The sequence below is a fragment of the Patagioenas fasciata genome, chromosome 4 (genome assembly GCF_037038585.1).
Source record: "Patagioenas fasciata isolate bPatFas1 chromosome 4, bPatFas1.hap1, whole genome shotgun sequence".
NCBI lineage: Eukaryota > Metazoa > Chordata > Aves > Columbiformes > Columbidae > Patagioenas > Patagioenas fasciata.
In genome coordinates, this window is record NC_092523.1 from 77,056,477 (window position 1) to 77,080,456 (window position 23,980).

A 23,980-nucleotide genomic window follows, 5' to 3' on the forward strand; every position below is an offset into this window, starting at 1 on the left:
ACCATAACAGCTGTTATGCACCAGCCTATATGGAGATTGTACAATCATGTTGGCTGCATCACGTTATTCCTTTTTATTTACAAAAAGCTTCCTATATGAAATGTGTATGTGCTCTACTGGCTGTCATGTAAAAGATGCAGTTTGTCCCCTCATTATGTTACTTTTATTCAGCGCTGGCTCTCAAATCTTCTCTCTTTAAACAGCACGGAAAGTTTCCACGCTCCCTTACACAATAGTAAAGGGAAAACAGATTGTTTTAGAACTAATTGCAGGATTGTGTTTTGGCAAAAGTGTATATAATTACTGAAAACTTCACTAGAAAGCAGACAGAGGTTGTTTTGTTTTGGGTTTACGTGAATAGCAAATTCTATTAAAAAAAAATCATGTCTAATATCCAGATAGCACAAGCAAAGTTACATCTAGACAGGTTGAAGAAAACAGCCTGACTAAATTTTCCGCTTGTTTAAAAATACTGGAGTAATGTGAACTCAGCATAAACAGTTTTCATGCTGTGATTTCAATTTATAGTTAGAAACGCATAGCATCATAGATTTTTTTAATAATGTACAGTGTTAAATTTGGTTGTACTGGTGCAACAACAAGAGGTATTCAAGTTGCACGTGTGCAAGTTTAAGGGCGATTTTTAACTGATTGCATCTACCAGTAGGACTTGCACTAGTGCAAACAAACCTGGCTATAATTGAGAACCCTATGTCTCATTTTGGATCACCAAAAAAATCATTTAAAAAAAGTTATTTCTGTTAAAAGCAGCCGCAGCTTTTATTTGATAGACCAAAAATGAAGTCGTCTCTCCCCCACACCCCCCATCATACACACACACACACACATATATATATAGAAAAGGCAAGACCGTTGTTCAATGAATGATATGGTGGGCAAACCTCCAGGGCAGTCATCTCAATACAGAACGTCTCATTCACCACAGGTAATGCCACTCAAATACTACAGTCTGTCTCGTTAAAATCTATACGCGCACACACACATGCATACGCACGCACACACCCTCTCAATGCATAATTTCAGGTCACTTTACTGCATCATTAAAAATAATAATAAAGGTCATGAAAACATCGCAATGGTACAGCAACAGAGGTCTGAGGCACTCAGGGCAGAGAAGACGTTTCCCGGCAAATTTGGTATTTGGTGGTACATGCGAGTCCCGTTCCATGAAGCACTAAACCCTTTCCCCCACCTAAATTCTGCAGTGCCAAGGGGAGCCAAAGGTGTGCAGCACCTCACCTGTGCTCGGGTCTGAAGTGGTGACAAATTCACTATAGACACCTCGGAAAAGGTGTATTTGATGCCCATGATTGTATGGTTTAATGTTTGTGTTGGTTTAACTATTTCTTGCATTACAGTGGCGTAAGACTAAGTCTGCAATGGTGTCTGAAAAATTTTGCATTACTATTCAGGAGAAAAAAACATGTATTTCCTCAGCAGAGAGACCAAAGATTTTGAAAAGGAAGTGGGCATGGGAAAAGAGAAGGGAGAGAGAAGAAAGGCTAATTCAGTCCGCACTTCTTCACGTGACAATTCCCAGCTCATCCTGACCCATCAACAGAAAATGAGGGGGTATATTTGCCAACGTTTCCCACTCTACCCCCAGTCTGAGGGAGAAAGATCAGTTTCCACAACTGCCCCCTCTAAGACTTTCCAAAAGCGTGAAACTCACTTAACTGAGGGGGAAAAATAACCTGTTTAAACATTTCTAAAAGAAAATGAATACAGCATTGAAGGTGTTCCATTTTCTCACACTCAGATTTGGGAGAAATATACTCATTTCACTGTAAATCTTGCAAATCCAGTCCCCACAGTTGCTGCGGATGTACCTCTAAAAAACGCCCCACAGTTAACACACAGGGATCCCCTGAATTGAACTGTGGGATCTTTTTGGTTCTCGTTTCATTCCTTTCCTTAGGTGAATCTGATACATCAGCTCCACCGAGATTTTGGAGCAAGAAGCTGCCTGCAAATGCTGCTTTTCCAAGAAGCAGCTTATTCCAGGGATCTGTGTATACAACAGAATGTATTCATTTTCCCTGTAGGAAGCCCATACTATCAAATGTCCAGCAAGAGAAACAAGTCCTGCCATTAACAGTGTGTCACGTACAGTCACAATCTCCAGAGGCCACCAGCAGAGAGGGGACAGAATTAAAGGTAAGGGAAGCCTGTTCCTGGCAACATGCACACCTCTCTCCCTTCTACCCCCTTCTCAACTGAGAAACAAAACAAGGCCCAGCCCATTAGAACAGTATCTGAAGAAGCAGGAGCGAGTCTTTGGAACCAGAAATGCTTAAAATCTCAGGTGCTGCTCACACACCACAAGAGACAGGGGAAAAAAACCTGGATCCCAAAATATCAAGTTCCAGTGGGAAAGGTTACCCACACTTTTCTAGCTAATATCATGGCAGCAACAGAATCAATTGTGGGTCTGAACAGAAGAAAGGTGCTAAAGAGAGAACTGAAGGAGAAAGAAAAATACAGCATGGGTGTTGCAGGTAGGAGAGCAGGAAATTCTTTAAATTCTTCTCTGCTTTTCCAGACATTGGGTCAGGCTCTTCAAGATATTCCTCTTATCTACAATCACTGAGAACAAAGTAAATTATGAAATCTCTCTATTCTGTACTCTTTAAAAAAATGCATAGTACAGAGATGAAAAAAATTATATATATATATATGTATCGTTTGGATCCACCTGCTCAGTCTGGGCTATCACTGGGACATGAAATGGGGACGAATACTGTCCAGCCGCCGGGTCAGGATCTCGCAGCCTGTGTCGGTGACCAGAAGCGTGTGTTCAAACTGGGCAGATCGCTTTCCATCTCTCGTCACCGCAGTCCAACCATCAGGCCACGTTTCATCTTGCCAACCACCTGAAAACAGAAATTATGACTTTTAGACTGGTTTTAAATATATCAGTTCCCCAACTGAAAAAAAACAACATCTATCAGCCATACAGAACAGAACCAGCAACTTGTTCCATCACTACTTAATAGTAAACAAGAGTTACCATTTTACTCTATCGCTAAATTGCTCACCTTCACAGATCATTGGTTCAATTGTAAATACGTGACCTGGCTTCATGACTCCAACTGCCTTATTTTCTGCAATAAAATCAACAGTCAAGTTAGAAAAAAGTGGGGGTAAATCTTAGTAAATTAATTAATCTTAATAAATGAATGAATCCTTGACCTGGAAGAATGCAGCAGGAATATTGTAAAGTCAGAGAAGTCCTTCAGAAATCACCCATTCACCTGTCTGGTTTTAATTCTATATTAAGATCTCCTATAGTTCTTTCCTTCTACCCTCCTCCGAGCCTGCAATATTTACTCGAGGAGCTTAAAATTAGTTGCTATCTTTCCAACAACTGGAGTTAAACTCCAGTTCTAGAAAAAAACTGAAGGAACATAGTACAGGAATTTCTGCGAATATATTGAATTGTCTAAATCACCTCAATGCTTTAAAAATCTCAGGCATCTAGCTGACAAAACAGCAACCAGAACATTCTTCTTTTACTTAAAGAGTCTTATCTCTGTCTCCATCATCTACTGGCATCTCTCACTCTCACCATTTATATTTAAGTTTCTGGTCTTCTGCATCTGAACAAATTTTGTCCTTTATTCCTTGTAGTTTTCATGATTTCATTACATAATTTAAAGCTTACAAAACAAGCTTTTTGCTTTCAAAAGTCCTTTCATAGTAAGGCAGAAATAAGCAGCAGCTTTCATTTATTTTTCCTAAAAGGGACTTTAGGTTCCTCAGGTCTTTCTACTTGGCTTTTGCTGGGAATCTATTTATCACTGCTTCATATTTATTCCACCCTTAGTTGTTTGCTGGCTCTTCAGCTTCTCTCCTCTGCCTCTACGGATGCTGTTTCTTAGCAAAAATTATCATGGGGACATTGCCATTTCCAAAAACCAAGGCTGGGAACCTGGTGGGGGAAGGTCGTTCCTCTGCTACACACTACAAAGAGGTTTCCATGAACACCAGATCATAAAGCTCGAATGATGGTTAAACAGCAGCATCCAGATTCAGGCACGACACCCATCCATGCCATTTATTTACATCTGGAAACAGCAGTAAGTTTTTGCTTGGACCTTCTAAGGATAAAAACATTTGCCTATTTGTGTCAGACAAAGATGTCTAAGTGACTTCATGCAAAAACATTGAGCGCTTACCCAGTAGAGATGAGCGCTAACACCAACAATTGCTGTAGGCACAGTTTGACTCAGTATAATATATTCACCTTATTTAGCTTCATGCTATCGTCCAGAGTTCAGAAGAAAGAAAAACATTTCACAAAAATGCTAACTTGATGGCTGTCAGGCAACATGCTGCTTTATTAGAGAAGCAAGAGGTAAACTGGGTGTATTCATTGCAAATCACTTCTTGCCTACAGCACGACCCACAGGGAATGAATACTCACTGGCATAATGTGGCACATTAGGGGCCGTATGGAAAAGCTTATGGATTCCGTGCCCGCAGTAGCTCCGAACCACTGAAAATCCATTCGCTTGAGCGTGTTTCTGAATGATGTTTCCCAGTTCTCGGTATCGAACACCAGGTTTTACTGCAAAATGAGAGAGATACACATGGAAACGTATAGAGTTTGCTTTCAACAAAACTAACCATCAATCACCATTCAGGCTGATGTCCCTGTAGCACTCATGGCTTCTATGGCCACCTGTTCTAGGATGTATCTTCACTCCTAGACAACATTTTTAGTGGCAATGCTGCTAAGAATTGCTAATAAGAAGAATATTCAATTCATAAGAATAATAAGAATATTCAATAAGAATGTTCACATGCAGGACTAACTTTTTGACGACCCTTCTAGGAAGCCTTAGAAGCCACAGAGTTTAAAAGAGATTCAAATGGTGTGAAAAATTCACTTTGAGTACTTGGACAAGGGAGTAATAACACCATAAAACCAGCAATGCCTCATCCATCAGCTAATGAAGGTGCACCTAAAAAGTTGATAAAGTTACGCTGAGAATTGAAATCTCATAATGAACATGAAAGTGAATTTCTGTCATAAACTATACATCAAAGCCAGGATATGAAAGATAAAACATATATAACATTTGCTATAAAATACAGCAGCAAAGATAAATCATATTCTGCTTTATCTCTGAAAAACAAGGTGGTCACTTCAGAACAGTAATCCTACATAAATAGGTCATCTATGTTCTCTCCACAGCTCAACTCTGCAGTGTTTTCTTGATCGCACAATGGATATGCAAGACATTGTTCATATGGATTTTTGCCTTTTCAGCTTGGCTAGCTATCTCTGAATTATTAACCAAACTAAGTTAATTATATTTTTTTCCATTTACTTTTGATTAAATGCAAGTTTACAGCCTTCACATACAGCACCTTAAACTTCAGCCTGTAGAGGCCACGAAGCGAGTAAATTTTATTGGGGATACTAGGAAGCCACAGGGTATTTAAGATATGGACAATACAAATATTTCCAGGGAGTTGGCAGATTTTTGTTTTCTGTGTTTGTCTAAGAACTCCGTACACTCCTTTGTGAATGAAGCTGAACATGACATTCTCTACCTCTTGTTGTATGTCCCAACGAAGCTGTCCCGAGTTCTAGCTAAGTAACAAAACTGAAGTTCTGTTGGGATTGAAGGATATGGATCTTCTTTTACTTTATCAGTTCATTGTGCAACAACATCATACGAATTACAGAAGTAAGCAGCCATACTTTGGTTTTTCAAACCACGCTCTCAAAACTACTCATATCAAGAACATCTTATTCACACAACTAATTGAAAAGGCTGTTTCTGTGTAAATATCATCACATGTGCATCAGCTCAGCATCAATTAAGTTCTCCTTGTCAACCCACATTTCAAATAAAACCAGAACATGTTAGGCCAGAGGGTTTACCTGCATCGATGGCTTGCATTAGGCACTCGTAAGTTGTTTGGACCAGCCTCCTCGCACCCTCATCGACTTCTCCGACAAAAAAAGTCTCATTCAGATCCCCATGGTAGCCATTCCGATAGACGGTAATGTCCACTGCAACCAATAGCAGACACACAGTAATATCAGTGTTGTATTTCTCACTTCTTGTCTCTTGATTTGTGAAATGTAAGATTTTGTGATACGTAAAAATGTCGTTTGGTCATCATGAAGTTTATGGTTCCTCAGGAAGAATTCCAGATGTAAACCTTTCCAGCAGAATCCATTCTCTCATGTCTATCCTATATATTCTATAGGATTAATTAATAAGATGGTGTTTCACTGGTCAACAGTTTGATTTCATTTAAAGAAATGGAAGAGAAAAAGCATCACAGCAAAGCAACAAAGGCACAGCAAGCTTATGATTGGTTTTCTAGGTAAATATAAAAACAGGAAAGAGAAGCTCTTTGCTCCATGATGATTTACCGGGTCAAGGTATCTGCTTGGAATTAATTCCAGCACTAATAAGGGGGAATTGCATTTTTAAAGGTGTGTAATGTTTTAACTCATATTTCAACTTCAGTAATTTCTGTGTGTGTTTAGAATAGTAAGCCAGACCTTTCCAAAAATCACAATGCCTAAATCCATAGAGACAACAACAGAGAGCTGTGCAAAGGCATCATCTTTGAAATTAAAGATAAAGCAGGTTGGGCCAAATGGTTACACGTAGACTACAGCTTAGAGTTACCAGCCAGACCAAACCTGACCTAGAAAGGGGCAGCAATCGTGAGACTTGTTCCAAAAAGGCCTGTACCCACAGCACTGAGCTCTAGACTTAGTAGCTGTTATTGCCTGTTAGTATATATCAAATATCTGACCATCCAAAAGGACTCCAACTCGCTTCCAGAGGCAAGCCAAACCTTAGGATATGCTGGGTGTTCACAGATAAAAGCAAACCAATGCAATAAACAAAGGTGTAAATGTTTGTACGAAACAAACGTCATTAGTTTTTACTGCCAAACCAAGAAAAAAGGAACGAGAAAACAAAAAATGGTCAGGTAATTTCTAAAAGTATCCCTCACCACCCAAGAAGATGTAAGTACCTTTGAGTACCTAGACCAAAAGGCAGCTGGTACTGTTAGGCTGGGAGATGCCAAAAATAATGGGTATGTTTTTTAACATGCACCTATACAATGCCTCACCATCAGGATCCTTTACAGTCATCAAAATTGTCATGTCCATAGCAAAATCTCAAAGGTCTAGAGCCATCTAAATAAGAATTCACACAGAACTAATCCATTTGAATAATATACATTTTATTCACTATTTATGCAGTCTGGAGCAAATGGAACCCAGCGCACAAGTGGGATACTCAGGGACTATATTAATGTACAGACCATGGCAGAAGAATTCTCAAGCTTTTAGAGTGGACCAAACATTTGAAATTGCTTTATTAAATGAATTCATTAATTTCATTATGTAAAGAGCAGAGGTTAATTGGTAAATGAGAACAAAAGCCTTTTTTAATATGCTGTTCCAATATTGTCACCTGGTAGCGAAATCTCACCTTCCTGTGTGCTTTAAGCAGATAGAAGGTAGGAATGTTGCAGGTTCATTTTGAGAGCACTTACCATTAACAATATCTCCCTCCTGCAACGGCCTCCTGTCGGGAATCCCATGACAGATGACTTCATTCACCGATGTACAGCATGACTTAGGGAAGTTATAGTAATTCAGAGGGGAAGGATAGCAGTTCCTTGCGATACAAGCCTAATCGAGAAAATACAATTTATACTTGACATTAGTAAGTTTTGTACCAAGAAAAAACATACACACAACAGTTCTACAGTAAAAATGACAGGTGGGAAAAACGTGACTCTTGATAATAAGATTCTTCAAGCACTTTTTGGCAATAGAGCATCTTGTTATGCTTTGCGTTTCTTACCAGGAAGAAAATAAAGCTACTTCAGTTTTCTTTCTATTCATTTTCATGTTCAGCTACCAATGCCAAAATATTCAGGTTTTAACCAATGCATGACTATTTATTTCGTAAAAAACCAGCCATTCTCAACTACTATTTTGAAGCACCTGGTCTAAGACCACATGTTTTTGCAAAAGACCCAAGTTGGTCAAAATAGCATTTAGCATCACTTTCACCTGGAGTTTTAAAACCTCAAGCTGCTTCTTTCACACTCTAATAAACTTTTTGTGATTTTTGCAAAGCTGACACATGCATTTTTATATACACTTATATATACATACATATACACACTATGTGACATACTGAGCAATTCTGGAAAAATAATGTTAATTTTTTTTAATTTAAAAAGGGGTATTTTTTGAAAACTGCAAAGTACCAATTAGGGATATTAAGTCAGTATCAACAATGTGCCATGCAAGCTTCCAAAAACTGCTGAGGAGGGATAACACCATTTTAACAACTAGCTGCTCATGTTGGACATCATGCACAGGCAAATAATTTAGTGTTTAATGCAGTTAAACAATCACCTCTGGTCTAATTAAACCAGAGTAAGTTCCTTACAATCTTAGCTCAACAGTTACAAATGTAGATAAACAGAACAGCAACCAGAAAGTTCTCTGACAAACTTAATTATAACAAAATCATTGCCCTCCCCACAGTGCACACGAGTCCTCAATTATTGGTTTATATATATCTTATAAAGAAGACAGCAAAGACAAAAATTACATAGTTGAAGTATCTGTGACTAATTAAGCCAGGAAAATACTTGAACATGTATTTCTGATATTTCACTGGGTTGTGGTGCTAGTTTGCCTGACTGCAAACATTTTGTTTCAATCCTTTCTCAGGCTCCTCAGTTCTGATTCCCAATCATAAATAATTAAACTTACTTCTCTGTGCATCTTAACCAACAATGCAGAGCACAAAATGTCCATGGCCTACATATGATGTTCACTATATAATGGTATCTCTGGAGCAAAAAGGGTTTATAAGAAAAAAGATTGTATCATGTTAACTGAGAAAACAGGTGAGGAAATTTGGGGGATCTGAAACTGGAAATGATGAAAGGAGCTGATACAAAGAGAGGCCATGGAATTCCTAATTTGTTCTGAATGTACAATAGAGCTGTGATGTATTTCTAACATCTGCACTACCCACTAGCTTCAAACTGGGAAACGCTTCAAAGTACAGATAAGGAACCCACGCAACAACAAAGAGAACCACACAACAACCATTCAAAAATAAAGAGAGAGAAGAAAGCTCTTACAAACACCAGAAGAACAATAAAATAACCTTACTAAATGGACAGCGTGATCGATTTCTTCAGTAGTTACACCTGCTTTCACCATCATGGCAGCAACATCCAACACTTCTCTAGCAAGCTGCAAATGAAACAAAAGTACTGATTTAAAATAAGACCAGGACTACTCCCCAGATGATCAGCAACATGTTTTCTAGCGCTACTCTAGAAAGACTCTAAGATGTCTATGGGTTCTATTACTGAGCCACCTCTGCGACATGAAAAAATACTCTGATTAAGATTTGGAGCACAAGGCTCTTTTTCAAAATTTGTTAAAGGAGGGTGGGTTTTCTTTGGCTTTATTTTTTAGTTTTCCCTTAGTACTAAACCCAGGAAAGGACAAAGTTCTATTCTCCCTTATGCACTACAAAATATATTCTTAACAGTAACAAGGTTTCAGCCACAAATTATCTCACAAGTAACAACAAAGCCAGAAAACAGGTAAATGTCACCTTTCTGCTTGCAAAGTAGTTCACTGTGAATTTGGAGTCCCGAGGAGAGAAAAAAGCAAGCAAATACCCAATTTCCCAAACTATTTTTCAGGGCTCAAAAGTGGTTTTAAAGTTTGTGCTCCCAGATGTGCTGTCACAAACTGGTAAAATCACTTTAGATTTTTAAAGAATAAAGGCGCTTTTGCTACAAAATCCAAACCCCACTTACCCTACACACTACCCGCATCCCTTCTATATCCTCAGATGACAGTATTTTTATTTGAGAGGTTCCTTTTAAAGCCTGTTCAGATTCAGACATTCCTGAAAAAGAGAGAAAACAACATGTTATATAGAGAAGAGATTGCTACACATCCAATCAAGGAACTTACTTAGCTTACCAAGGGCAATAGAATCAATGTACTTTCCTACCACCGACAAAAGTAATGAATCCAGCAACTTAGAGAATTTTCATCATGATCTAGATTAATTGGAATTCATACTGTGATGCCCACACATGCTCAGGATGCCCATTCGCTTACCGCATAAAATCATCACGTCCAGTTAGTCAAAACACAACCTTAAAAATCAGATTGATTGGAAAATCATTGTATTCAAAGAAAGGCATTTTTTTCTTTTTTCTGTTCTTGTTTTGTTTTTTAGCTCCTTTGGAGACAATAAATAGTAATAAATATCATTCCACAAGAGCCATAAAGGATTATATAAGCTGTGAATATCTCTAGCTATACTATTGCAATAATGAGCTGATGAACACATGGAAATTCTTCGTAGCAGGTTCTGTGCAAACTCAGTTTTATAGTTGAACAACCCCCTAGGACAGTATTTTGCGTTGTTTAAATATTTACAATCTGTAAAGAATAACCAAAGCATGGCTGGGGATTTAAAAATAACTCTTAACAGACTTCAGAGCAGCTTTTTTTTATTTTTAATTGAAATGCACAGCACCAATACCAATAGAAAAAGGGGGAAACACCAAAACAAACCAATAAGCAAGTAATTTTGAATGTATTCCCTCTGTGCCCAAAAATACATTGGTTTTCCTTTGGGGTTTTTGTTACTTTATGACACATTTAAACAGATACACTGATGTCACTGACTTAGCAGGAACCACCTGTCACAGCCAACTTGTTGCTGTTTGTTATGAACCACAGGACTAGGACTTATTTTTGTCCTTTCTTCCCTGAACACCTTCAAAAGATAACACATTACAAACTTTGGACTTCCAAAAAGTACTTGTAACTATTATTTTTTTAAAAAACAGTGAGTTAACATGGGGAAGAAGAGGTAAAAGTGAGAAGAACAGATAAAAGAAGTTCCATTATCTAGTATCTCCATCATGCTTTAGAGGCTTTTTCAATGAAAAGAGAAATAGAAAGCAAACATAACACTCCATAATTGTGATTTAAGTTACCTAGTGGGTGATCAGCATAATCTGGTCTCTGAATATAACTTGGCACAGGTCTTGTTGGCGTCTAAATAAATCACGGTAAAAGCTGGTTAGGTTGCCAGAATACTCATTGCAGTCACAAAAGCAGACTCACGCAGCAAATTTAAATACAGTGAAATATGGGTAATTCCACTTAGAAAAAGTTGTGAAGTATGTAAACACTACAAAACAGTTCCAGTTTTCATTTCTCAATGATTCTCCTGTTAATCTTCATTCATTTCATATTATACAACCTCTAATAGCCAACTTCACAGCTTTGCAAAAATCAAACTTTCACACATCAACAAAATGAAATTCGGTTTACAATTTTTTATCCCTGTTATACTGTAGTGTTTATTCTGCTACTTCCCAGACTGCACATGCAGTGGTTCCAAATACATCTTTCCTCTCTCTGGTTATTAGTGCCTGTTAGCAAGACTTCTCTTTCTAATCATCGCCCTGGTCATTAGCAGTTTTTATTATAGTCTCATTTGCATCAATCCTACAGCAGTCAGAAGACAAAAAAAAGCCAATGTTGGGTGATAATGCTACCAAATTACTTGGCCAGTGACAGATCCAAAACACCCTTTCTCCAGGGATGCTGACACCCGTGCTCGGGCTCCGTTAATCTGCTCCCTGATGAGGGAGAAGGTGCCACAGGGGCAGCATTTCTAGCACAGGCCAATTAGGAAAGACACATGCAGATGAAATGCCATGATTCCTGCCAAAATCTGGCTTATTCCATGTACAAACTTGTACCAGTTTAAAAATCAAGCTATTCTGAGGTTGTCTTCTAACCCCACCTTTCACAGCTGAAGATGTTACTGACCTCAGTTATTCTTCACCAGGTGATTCTTATAACCTGTTCCTTCAACCGAGCTGTTCACCAGGTTATTTCAAGCCATTTACATAAAATAATATAAGCCCATTTATTTAAATTCTAAATTATATAATTCACCAGACCGCCTGTTTCTGATGCATGTTACCTCACAGGCACCTCCTCCATTTTAAATACACCAAAAGATCAAGTTAAATAAAAAAAGAACCACAACAAGGACACATTCATACACATCCTTGCTGTCAGGTTCTGATGCTTTAAGTTTTCCTCTGCCAGCTAAAATATGGGAGGTAATCACGTCAGGACTGGTCCATTAGTTGCTACAGAACGTAGCAGCGGAGTAGAGCTGCACCTATTGCTTACCAGTGGATAGTGTGGCCTAAGTTTACCAGTATATCGATAACCAGACCACGGATTTGTGTTAACGTCACCTTCCAAGGTCCAGGAGGAAACCTCACGCTTGGCTTTTTCATCTTCTAGAAAGACAAAAGCAAAAAGAAACACAATTGCAGCGGCAAATCAGTTCTACTAAGAACTGCATGGGCCAAAAAGCGACCTAGAAGTACCCAATTCTAGATTTGACTCTTTCTGGCATTTTAGATACTGATATATGAAAGTGTAAGTAGTAGTTAATTTGTATTGCACTTGGGTTTTTCACCTTCAAAATTCACATCCTGCCAATCCTATCTTTCTTCAACAGCAAACTGGGGAATGTCAGGACAGCAGTACTGAATGCACAAAGTAAGTGTAGTAATTACTTAAGTTGGTCTTCATTTGAAACTGTGGTTCTGAAACATAATTCTATGCTTGCTTTCATTCTTGGGAAAAGGTGTATTTCTAGAGGAACACTCATTATTCCTTCAGTTAACACTCTTGGACTGCAGATAAACGCTCCTTTTCTGTGGTTTCTCTTAGCATTCAGTGACAGGAAGGGTGGGAAGGAGTGTTTCCCACTTTTAGTTCCAACACATGGACCCTGCTGCCCCCCCAGACCTGACAGAGATTCCAAGGGTGTTTACACTGAAGCAAGTAGATCATGAGCATCACCAAAAGGAAAAACATTTACTTGGAAAGAGGAGGCAAGGGTTAAGAAAGATCACAGTAGCATTAATCGTTAACTCATCATCTGTTTTCTCTTGTTTATATCTCGCAAGAACGAAAAGATGGCAAAAGGTCTGCCTCGGCAAGCCCTAATGTGAGCTCCTTAAAACCTCAGTGGCTGAGATCTGAGCCATCTGCTCACACAGCATTCAGCTTAGATGAATCACCGAGAAATAATAATTTAAAAATCTAAAGTTTTAACAAAGCGATATTTTGGATTCCCTCGAGATGCTTCAGCAGTTTGTTGTGTCGAGGTCTTGCAGGCTACCAGAGCCAAGCTGCCTCAGCAGTTGTTCAAGAAGCCAACAAGACCATGGATTTAGTGGAATCGTAAACCAAACTGCTGTCAGATAAACAACAGCATTAGAAGACTGAACCAGAGGATTTCTCGAACTACTAACAAAGACAGTTTCACGTCATGCAGGGATAAAGTAATAGGATACAGAATGCAAGTGTAAACTATCAGACCCCTTACACTGGGAAGGCAGAAAGAAGGAAAATATTTGTAATTGTGCTACTCCAACCTATTAACCACACATTTCTCATGGAAAAATGAGTTTTATTGGGCTTTAGGAAAGGAGGAAGTAAATAACTTGAGGATTTGACTTTCTGACATGCCACTTTTTAATCCCACCTCCCTTTTAAGCTGGGATAGATGAAGTTGGGTAGGAGGCAAGGGGGGCAGAGCTGGGGTCTGCCTCTCTCTTTTTGTTTGATTCATTTTAAACTCATGGACTACCCTTACTAAAGTAATGGACATTCTACCAGTCTACCAGCATTTGTGTCAGAAATAGCAGCTGTAACTAAGGCATACAGATACTCTTGTTACCTTCAACTAAGCTCAGTAAAATCCTAGCTACAATACATCCTCCTGTGAACCTTTTCCACTTGACCATCTTTTACAACATCAAACATCAAAATGCTGTAATGGAACAAGCCTGGCAGTGCCTTATAATAATGATTTATTATCCTCCTTGCCCTCTATTTCAGCATCCCTCTTTCTCTGTTCATATACAATGTGGCTCAATGAATACTTCATACAAACAGAAACGGGAATAGAAACAGATTTCTATACCACTGTCTCTGAAATTTTATATAGATCTGAGGACTACCAGGAACTGGACAAAACTTCAGGTATGCAGAATCCAGTACTCAGTATCTTGGAAAAATCCATATTGTTCTTAGCCACAAAATCACAGAACAGTTGAGATTGGAAGGGATGTCTGGAGGACATCTGGTCCAACCCCCTGCTCAAGCAGAGCCACCTAGAGCCGGCTGCACAGGACAAACAAGTTCAAAACAATATTAAAATTGTTTTAAGAAAATGTACTTACTTGCTTTCTTGTGTAATAACTTGTGAGTGGCCCAGCTTCCCTTAAAGCATTCCTAGAATGGCAAACAACAACAACAAAATGATAAATTTTTAAGTAGCATTATCCTGGACAGACATGCCATCCCCACAAAATGGAGAAGCAACTGTATTTTAAAAGAAAAGTAGAAGATTTTTTATTAATCCTTGTAGCAACTTCCGGTAAATGCTGCTGTAACTGCTCATCCCAACAATAGAAAATAATACATTCTGGTAATACATTATGAGCCAGAAGAGACAGAAAGCACAGACAGACACACCCATGGCAGTGAAACCCACTGATCTAACCCTATCTGCCAAATATTGTCCCCTTATCATTTCAATGAGTAACTAAATACCACAGTTGCTCCACGTTGGCTGAAACACTGTGCTGCTCACAGAAACACAGGATTAAGAGTTGTTCTGGTCTATCTCCATATCAGACCTTTGAGGATTGCAGGGGGTGGGATGGTCCCAGAAGGAGCCACCTTCTGCTAATTGTGCTCTTTCTGATTCCTTCCCCAGCACTCAAAAGCAACAGGCACCAATCAGCATGATCACAGGGGAACAAATTAAAGGGATTAAAAAGGGGAGAAGTGAGGGCTACTGAATGGAAATAGGAAAATTTAAAAAAAAAAAAAAAGTTGAAATGGAAATCAAGAAAAGGGTATGAAGAAGTTTGTCTTTTTCTCTTCTTCCCAAAAACAAGTAGAGCAGTTCATGCAACAAACAATGAATCAGCAAAGGGGCAGATGGAAATGGCTAGCAGCTGGAGGAGAAGAAAGAAAGAGTAAGATAAAGGAAAGACATGGAAAAAAAGAGATTTAAGTAGAAAAGCTGCAGAAGGCAGCATTAAAGGTGATCCTTTAAGGTGCTAATTAGGAAATTACTTGGTTTTGTAGCAGAAAGTCTAATTCGATGGCCATGTGCACTCAAAACAACTATTAGGAAACAGCTAATTCCCATCATTTACAATAACAGCTGAATTTCTGAAAAATAGAGGCAGGAAGCAAACCATTTTCCTTTATAAGGCAAGACAATACTAATGCTGAATCATCCTCACAAAACTACCATCCTGAGCCAACAACTGATTCAACCCAACGTATACAACACTCAACCAGCCCAAGACAACAAACAGATCTGTAAACTAAGTCCAACGTACAACATTCTACCCCTGCTTGACGGTTGCTATTGAGTAGTCCTCAGTGCCTAATCCTATACAGACACCTTCTCCCCCATTCTCTTGTTAGTCTTGCAACCAGTAGTTATCAAATTGTATCCACAAGACCATGGTGACATGGTCCACAAGTGTGCCTACGTTCAAAGAGATGGTGGGGTCCGCTGTTCCCCTCGATACCAGAAGCGGAGGTTTGTTGTCTTCTCCTGTGCCATCCCCCTGAAGCCAACATGTTCTCTGGATCAGCACTCGACACGTCATCGGGCCATGTCATGGTCTGGGCAACAAGAGGCTTCGAAACCAACACTTCAGGTTACCAGAGAGAACATCTTTTTGAACAAGCAGCAGACGGTTTTACTGTCATGCTTGTATAATCCACTGCACAGACAGACCTTTGTGCTGCACCAATATCTGTCTTCTGCTGGAGAGAAAAGGAGCAGGTTTTAACTGAGGTCTATTTCAAGAAACAACTAAAAAGCTAAAAACTCTATTTCAAGGACACCCAAAGCACCAGTATGGTTTTAATCCCCTTTTAAACACCGGGGCCCTGTTCTGAAGCAGAAGAAGGATTACATAACTAAGGACTGAGAGCAGCAACCAAGTCTGCAAATGTAGAATCCACTTCTTGGGATATAAAGGAGCATTTGGGGTATGAAGACACACATTGGTTGCTGTAATTACTGGTTCTAGCTCATTCTCTCCTTCCCCATTAAATTTTGGGGTGTGTTTTCCAATGCAAATCCTTTCTCTGACACCAACAACCTTTCCTATTTGCTGGCCCATAACCAGAAAACACCAGGCAAACACAGTGCTGCTGGCAGTACCATAATCCAACAGGCTCTATTTTGGCTTTTTATTTCCTGCAGCTGTAAACAATCCCAGAGGATCCTGCAGAAGGTTGCCGTATGTCTGACTCTTCCCAAACACGTGTCCCAGATTTTACTTGCCCTCTATTTGCAGAGGAACAGCAGCTCTGTCAGAACTACTGTAGCACAGCTCCAAACAAGCTGCTGTACACCAGGACATCCCAGACATGTAACATTTGCTGCATGCACATCAATCACCTGCCAACAAGTACACACAGCAAGGTCAAAGCATTTTTGTAGGCACAGGCTCTCACACGTGCGGTGTGCAAGCAATGAATATCTGTCTTTGGCTGACGCTTCTGGAAGATGTTGCACATCCACCTACAAGCCACATATTCCGTGTAGGATCAGTCATATGCTCCCTGTAAGCACCGGACTCACCGGGCATGCACAAACTATTTATATTCAACAACCCACTGCACAAGCACTATATTGCACACGTCTGCAGAGCTCTGCCTGGGCAATTCCAGATGGAAATACGGCAGTTGTCATCTCGCAGGGTGGAGATTCACAGCCCTGGTGACCAAGCGTGACCGATGTGCCACTGCGTATTGCAAACACCCTCACCTTCCATCCAGCAGGCTTCCTGACAAGCCATGAAATAAAGCCACTCTCTCCCTCCGTCTGGACCACTTTCTGGAGAATTTTCTGCTTTTTGCTGAGCCTTCTCTGCTGAACCTTCTCCTCTCAGCCTTCTGCTGAGACATTCACTTCAATCTTCCTATCATTCCTGCCTCTGAAGATTCTTCCATGTTCCCATGCCATATACAGATCAGGATAGAACATTTTCAATTATAAAATAAACAAAATCTGGTTAAAAAATACCCAGGGAAATAATTTTTTTCTGATATGGTTAAAAAAATCCCAAACACGTGACCTCACATGGTTATATTTGAAAACATTAATTAGCACACAGGAATAATATTAACTTGGCTTCACATTTCTTGGAAGGCTTCCTGGATTTCACTTCAAACATTACATTATTCACTAGTATGTCTGGTATTAATATCCCCACCCTTCTCACCTAAAGCATATTTCTTTTCATTGTACGTGTTTTTAATGTAGCAATCAAGACAGAATTGGAAACACTGAAGAGGACTGTACAAGAAGAGAGGTCAAATGTACGACCAAAGAAAAAGCAGAAGGCAGTGGGGTCATCCCCAATTTGTTTAGAGTAATCTTGGGTATGACTATTCTATCAGCAAGAAAAATACAATTGTTGTTTTTAGAGGGTATCAATATATTTAAACCTTAACCAACACTTCTGGCTTCAAGCCATTCTTAAGCCAGTCCCACTGATCCTGCACTTTGAGACAAGCTCAGCCCAGCAATCACCAGAACCCGTGCATTTGCCAAAAGGTAACCAAAGGCACGGTCAGTAGTACCATCTAGCAAGATTCCTCTTGAATCGCCTCGTGGAAGCCATATTATTTCTGTAAATTATTTTCACCTTATGGATTCAGCCCAATATCTACTTACTGGTTGAAATATTGACAGAATCATGCAGCATAGCAGGATTTGGTTTACAGCGGAGTACATTTTCACTATGTATGCAATGATCACTACCAACTACCTCAGGATTTTTTTTCATCACCCACTGAATGAACAAAATAAAATGAAACTCTTTGAAACAGTTATTGAGCTACTTAGCAAGGCATTTTTTTTCCTCTGATTATTGTCACCTTTACAGTAATAACAGGGAGCTTCTTATTCTTTTGGTTCACGTATCCATGCAAATCGGTTAAGAAGCAGAAAAGCACAGCCAACTTCAAATTCCAAAGGGAAAAAGGGTGCTAAACCAATCACAATTAGGATATAACTACACTGCAAACCTCTGTATAGCACAGACACAACCACACCAGCTTTGAAGAAGCTACTCAAGGTCAGGACGTTAGGCAGGCACCACAACCCAGAATCCCAGGCACATCCATTGACTCTGTTCCTGAACCGCCTTTGCAAGGTAGCAGCTCATTTAGAGTTAGTTCTGCCAACTCTGTGAGCGATTTCCAGCCTTCGGGCTGACACCGTCTTCTTCAGGCTTCCCTCCACCTCCGGGTACTCCTGCTTTACACAACCTTGCATCTTACACTGTAAAGACGCCTATCAGCAGGTGTGCAAAAACTGCCCCGCTGTGCAAGATACTGAAAGCTCCAACTCATGTCCCGCTTCCACAAAATTACCCCTCTCCAGCCACTGTGCTCCTCATTTAGAGCCACTGTGAAGAATTTCCAAAAATACTTCTACAGAAAAAAGAAAAAGGAAAAAAAAAAGAAGACAGCTGGAATGGAGACTGTGGGGACAGACTGGCTGTCTCTCTGCATGTCATTATACCTCAAACTGTAACAGGCAGGCATCTAGGAAACAGTGCCAAGCAGTACACTGTATTTAAAAAATTGCTCAGAATATTTTTAAATATAATTTGAACATTTCCTTTGGAATGTAAAATTGTCTTGGGTTTTGTCTAATGAAAACTCATTTTTAATGAAACCACCTTGAAGGTATGCAAAACAGAAGACTACTCTGGAGACATTCAAAACCTGCCTGGATGCCTTCCTGTGTAACCTCATCTGGGTGTTCCTGCTCCGGCGGGTGGATTGCACTGGATGAGCTTTCCAGCTCCCTTCCAATCCCTGACATTCTGTGATTTAGCTTAGGAAAAATATTGGGATGCCAGTGATAAATATGTTTACTACAGGACAGATTAACTGTACATTGTATCCATAAGTACAAGTACGCCAGAGAGTCCAATTGTTAATACATTTGATGTTAAAACAGGTGCCTCTTTTTAGCACGCTGTACCCTACGCTTGTCGGTGCGGTACAAGCCTACAGAGACAGCCTGAAAAAAATAGTACAAAATTCCCAAACTGGCCTAAGCAGCACACATGAACAGTCAGTTTTTCAGACAAGCCAAATATGCATTTTCAGATTTCAGATCCAAGGGAAGCCCTACAAGCAGCACCTTGGTATCAGTGAGGCTGGTTTTCTGCTTTGGCTAAAGCCTGATCTCACCCAGAGATTCTTGGGTCCCACATGGCAGAGCCCATCCTTTGAATAAGGGGCTGCATTTTGCACCTCTGCAGATTTACAGAGGTGTACAAGTGATTTTTGAGAGAAGCAAAGGAACAGCAGACCAGAGAAATTCAAATCGGATCAGCCTTTCAGTTTACCTGCCCATAGGAGTCTGAAGTTTTACTTTCAGAAAGTTATGACAGTTCAGCAGTTGCGCATCAAAAATAATCAGGCACCACAGACACAGGTACTTATGGTGATTTATAGGCAATGAAAAACATCAGCTTCCTGGGGAAAGGAATCTGTCAAAAGATCATCTAGAAGAAAGTAACTGCAGAGTGCCGCTTATACCAAAAAGAAATCCATATGTGTTACAGTTGGATCCAAGCAGCAGGTTCTCTTGCCTATTTTAGGCACAGCAAAGAACAGTAAACCTAGAATGAAATATGGCACTTAAGTCCTATGGTCTGACAGGAGATAGGACAAAAAATAGTTTCATCCAACTCCACTGCTCCCCACGCCTAACACACTGGAGGTGAAAGGAAACAGCGAAGTGGGGGACGGGACGGCACCTCTCTTCTCTTTGGGACCACAGTCTTTCATAAATCACCGTGACCAAGCCAGGACTCCTGTTCTGACAGCAATCCACAGCCCCTACATCTCAGAGAATAAAGATGCAGCACAGGCCACCGATTTTATAAAAAGCAAATGTTTCCAGTATGTGGCTAGAAATAGATATTTGTGTATTTAGCTGGGGAAATCCCGCCACACCAGCACCCAGTCCACACCACAAAAAACCTCGGACTACTCTGTTTCATCTAAGACACTTACAGAGATATAAATAGTATGAGAATGGAAGTTTTCATGAAAGCAACACAAAATTATTAATAAGAGATCAATTTACAGTAGAAGGCTCATAAAAGTGGTAACTGGAGATCTCAAGAGCAGTTACTACTTCCCCTATCTTTATCATTCAGCAGCTTGTAGAAGGCACAGAAGAAATGTAAATTGTTTGTGTATTTAAACACAAGTTATGCATACTACATATAATTTACACACAAGTGACATGTGTATGTATAAATGCAAGTTTTACAACAGTAAATTCATCTTAGTAAGCAGAACAACATGCTTGAGATGCCATGCCGGGCATCCCATGTTATTTCCACATTCAGAAGAGACTGTAATTCAGTCTAAGATGATAAACACATAAGACACTGTAGAAGTCTCTACAAAAGAGAACACAAAGCAGTGAGAGAAGGAAGCTGGCAGTAGAGTTCCTGATTTACTAGCCTAAATGAAGGTATTATTAAAGGTTAACAGCAGACAGAATCCCTCAGCAGAATATTCCCTCTCATTACACTTTGGAGTGAAAGTAAAAAAAATAATAATAACGCTGGGGTTCAGAGTTCCTCAGCTGCTAAAAGCCATCTTCACCCCATCTCCATCACCGATTCCAAACCTCCCTGCTAGGCCAGTACGTGGCTGCCTTGGCCCCCTCTCCCCACCATGAACCACAACTGTTATTCAACAGCTGTCCCCAGTTTCCAAGGTGCACAACACTCAGAAATGAAACACTGTTGGCTTAAAGGAACTTCAAAGGATGCCAAATTACTTCAGAGTAAGCATTTTCAGGGCATGTTGTTGAGACATACTCTTTTTCATGCAGAAGGGGGGAAAGCCATGCCCAGAATAATGCCCTTTCTCAATGAAAGGAGAAACACAAGTAATAAATCCACTAGGGAAATCACTGTCTCCATGCAAATCTACTCAAAAAAGTTCAATTCTCTACATGCAGTGGCAAAAAATAATAATGAATCAATCTCCTCATTACACTGAAATTCCCAATCCTATACTGCCTGCATTAGTTTTTCTTAACAAATTATATGTTACTATTTATAATCCATACACGTCGCTCCATACTAGTTACCTTTCTACAGCAGTTCACACTTTTCTATTGCTTACTCTTAGCACTGGAGAAAATAAACTCCTACAAATTCGGTTTTAGCTCTGATTGGAGTTTTGTTTGTATGAAAAAGTCACCGCAGGTTGCCAAGCAAATTAATTAGCCCAGCGTGCCTGTCAGTACGGATACTCTTACCCCTCAAAGAGACACCGGGTAGCTTGTCGCTCCCGTCCTGCCCTCAGCTCAGAGTAAGCGCCTGCACACCCATAGGTAAAACGGCTGCGTTCCTTGAATGTGGGTTGACTTTACAGCTGTGTCAAGCAGGGCCACGACAGGCAAGTGTTCTCAGCAGCATCTTCCTGAAGCACTGGTGTTCTCTGATCCTGCAGTGTGCAGCTTTGGGGAGCTAAACTAGCAGAAAATGTAATGCAACTGCTTTTTCTCTGTTAGAAAAACACTAAAAACCCCAGAAGCAGCTCACCAAAGAACCAAGGCTAGTTTAATGGAAGGGGTAGAAACATTCATCCTCCATTTAATGCCACCCTAGGTTCACTCATTATCTTATCCAATGGTTGTCAATGCATGTCATACCACAATGGAAAGAAAACCCCCAATGAGAGAACTTCAGCAAAGTTTCATAAATGCTAACCAGTCCAGTACTGTCAGCTGAAACTTGCTGGAAGTTCAGAGAACAGGCTGCCGTTAATTCCCTCCTACTGTAATACGTGTCGCCCCAAAACCTTCAAAGCACCTTTCATAGGGGGGATAACCCTACTTTACTGAGCAGGACACAGCAAGGAGAACAGCACAGCTAAGACGACTGGGATTCCCAGTTCAGTATTCTATTTTTTAGGCAGTTCAGCCCTACAAGCACATAGTCAGTTATCCAGCAGCCTAGTTTAACAAGCTAATAAATATTTCTGGTAATTTCCCTTTTACCTCACAACAGTAGCAGAAATTTCAGAAGAATGAAACATAATATATAGATAACAAGAATCTTTGCATCCTATATAAAATTAGGCAAGTTGGGGATGGGACAGAGGGGAGTGAAGACGTCACCAGAACTTCTCATATACGCTTGTTCGGTCTCTTAAATTTTTTCATCACCAACTAACACTTGTATACACTGAAGACGCATTTATGACGAGCTTTGCACCAGGCATGTCGAAACAGGTAGTAAAACGCTGAGTGAATCCTACAAACCAACTACGAGCACCGCATGTGAGCTACAGATACAGAATTGTCAGAACAATTTCAAATTGCGGTCGATCTCACTTAGCATTGACCCTCAGCATCTGGCACCAAAGACTCCGGGAAAGGTACCAGAAACCAGGCAGCGGGTGTGTGACCCGCACATGGGAAGTTTTCCCCTAGTCCTATGCAAACCGTAACCATCACTTTACGTCCTGCCTCAGGAAAAATTGTCCAATCAGTAAGTTAAACTAACTGATGTGATTGAATGGATTTGTTAAGTTTATCTACAAAACTTCAATGATTTTAGCTTGAATTACGATTCTGACACGGAAGTTCATCATTAATCTTTTAATTAAACACATACTTCCTCACTGATGTTGGCAGAAACTACACATACAAAAAGCTCGAAGTATTAGGCTATGTATTTTAAAGTTATTTAAAAGAAAACAAAACCCACTCAACAGCCAGTTTTTCCTATTTAAATTAAGGACCAAGTTACATTAGCAGGATGGTATTAAGTGAGGATAGCTGAGGCCTATTTAACAGGAGTTGATGGTTCTATGACAACTGGCCTAAACTGAATCTCCCTGTAAATAATGCAAAGTAAAGATATTTTTTTTTAAATAAGGGAAAAAGAGTAGAGCACGAGATTCCAAATAATTTCCCCCAAAAGCTTTTATTTAGTCGAAGGAAATAGAAAAACCTGTTTTCTGAGCAACAAGTTTCCCGGTGTTCATCCACGTCAAGCAACTCTGGAGCTGATGCGGACAGAGAAACGCACGGGCTGGAATTTGATGAGCACGCCTCATTCTGTCCCCCTAAGCCCTTATTTTTAAGAGGGGGAGGACAGCACCACCCAAACCTCCGGGCGGAATAAAACGTGCAGCCTCTCACGGGAGCCCCTCGGCGGCTCTGGGCCGCGGAGCCCCGCGTTACCCGCGTTCGGGGGTAACGCGGGGCTCCGCGGCCCAGAGCCGCCGAGGGGCTCCCGTCCCGCTCCCCTCAGCCGCACGGAGGGAAAAACGGTGGAACCTGGAGGCGAACGGGGCACGAAGGGCCGGGCCCGGGCGGCCGGGGGCAGGCGAGGAGCCGGTTCCGCAGCCCGGCCCCGCACACCGGTCCCATTCGCTGACTGGAAATCTCCCCATGGTCACCCCCTCCCTGTATTTCCCCTCAGCAAGGCGAGCGCTCCCGGGAGAAAAACGCGGCCGGCAGTGTGGGGACGGAAAGGAACGGGGCGGAGGGGCTCACCTGAGAGCAGAAGTAGGAGCCCTGGATACCCAGCTTGAGGCAGGTCGGACACTGCAGCTTGGCCTCGCTGCTGCAACCGGCCGTCTCGCAGACGCGCGGCTCCACCGCCGCCATGCTGCCGGGCGGCCACAGGCGCGGCGAGGCAGGGAGGGAGGGGAGGAGCCGCCGCCCGGAGGTGCCGCCGGCTGGAGCAGGCGGGGAGA

General features: G+C 40.7%; 1 protein-coding gene across 2 annotated transcripts; it reads right to left on the reverse strand.

Moving 5' to 3' along the window:
• Window positions 1–1,035: 1,035 nt before the first annotated feature.
• METAP1 (methionyl aminopeptidase 1) lies at window positions 1,036–23,968 on the reverse strand. Of its 2 annotated transcripts, XM_065836199.2 has the most exons (12): window positions 23,778–23,968; window positions 14,362–14,413; window positions 12,290–12,402; window positions 11,074–11,134; window positions 9,874–9,965; window positions 9,212–9,295; window positions 7,564–7,702; window positions 5,918–6,049; window positions 4,448–4,591; window positions 3,060–3,125; window positions 2,717–2,894; window positions 1,036–2,607 (listed from the first exon to the last, which is right to left on the reverse strand). In XM_065836199.2, exons 1-11 carry the CDS (start codon window positions 23,889–23,891, stop codon window positions 2,734–2,736), a joined length of 1,158 nt encoding a protein of 385 aa, XP_065692271.1. In that variant the 5' UTR covers window positions 23,892–23,968; the 3' UTR covers window positions 1,036–2,607; window positions 2,717–2,733. The 2 variants fall into 2 exon arrangements, with proteins under 2 accessions (XP_065692271.1, XP_065692270.1); XM_065836198.2 differs by having other exon boundaries at window positions 1,036–2,894; window positions 23,778–23,967.
• Window positions 23,969–23,980: the final 12 nt, after the last annotated feature.

Bases quoted from the DNA above. Each gene is read 5' to 3' on its own strand.
- METAP1 (XM_065836199.2), bottom strand. From the start codon at position 23,891: ATGGCGGCGGTGGAGCCGCGCGTCTGCGAGACGGCCGGTTGCAGCAGC. The intron at 9,966-11,073 runs GTAACTTAAATC...TCTCTTTTTCAG, and splicing joins TTATGCTGATCACCCACTAG to GAATGTCTGAATCTGAACAG. The intron at 3,126-4,447 runs GTGAGTATTCAT...ATTTTATTGCAG, and splicing joins TAATGTGCCACATTATGCCA to AAAATAAGGCAGTTGGAGTC.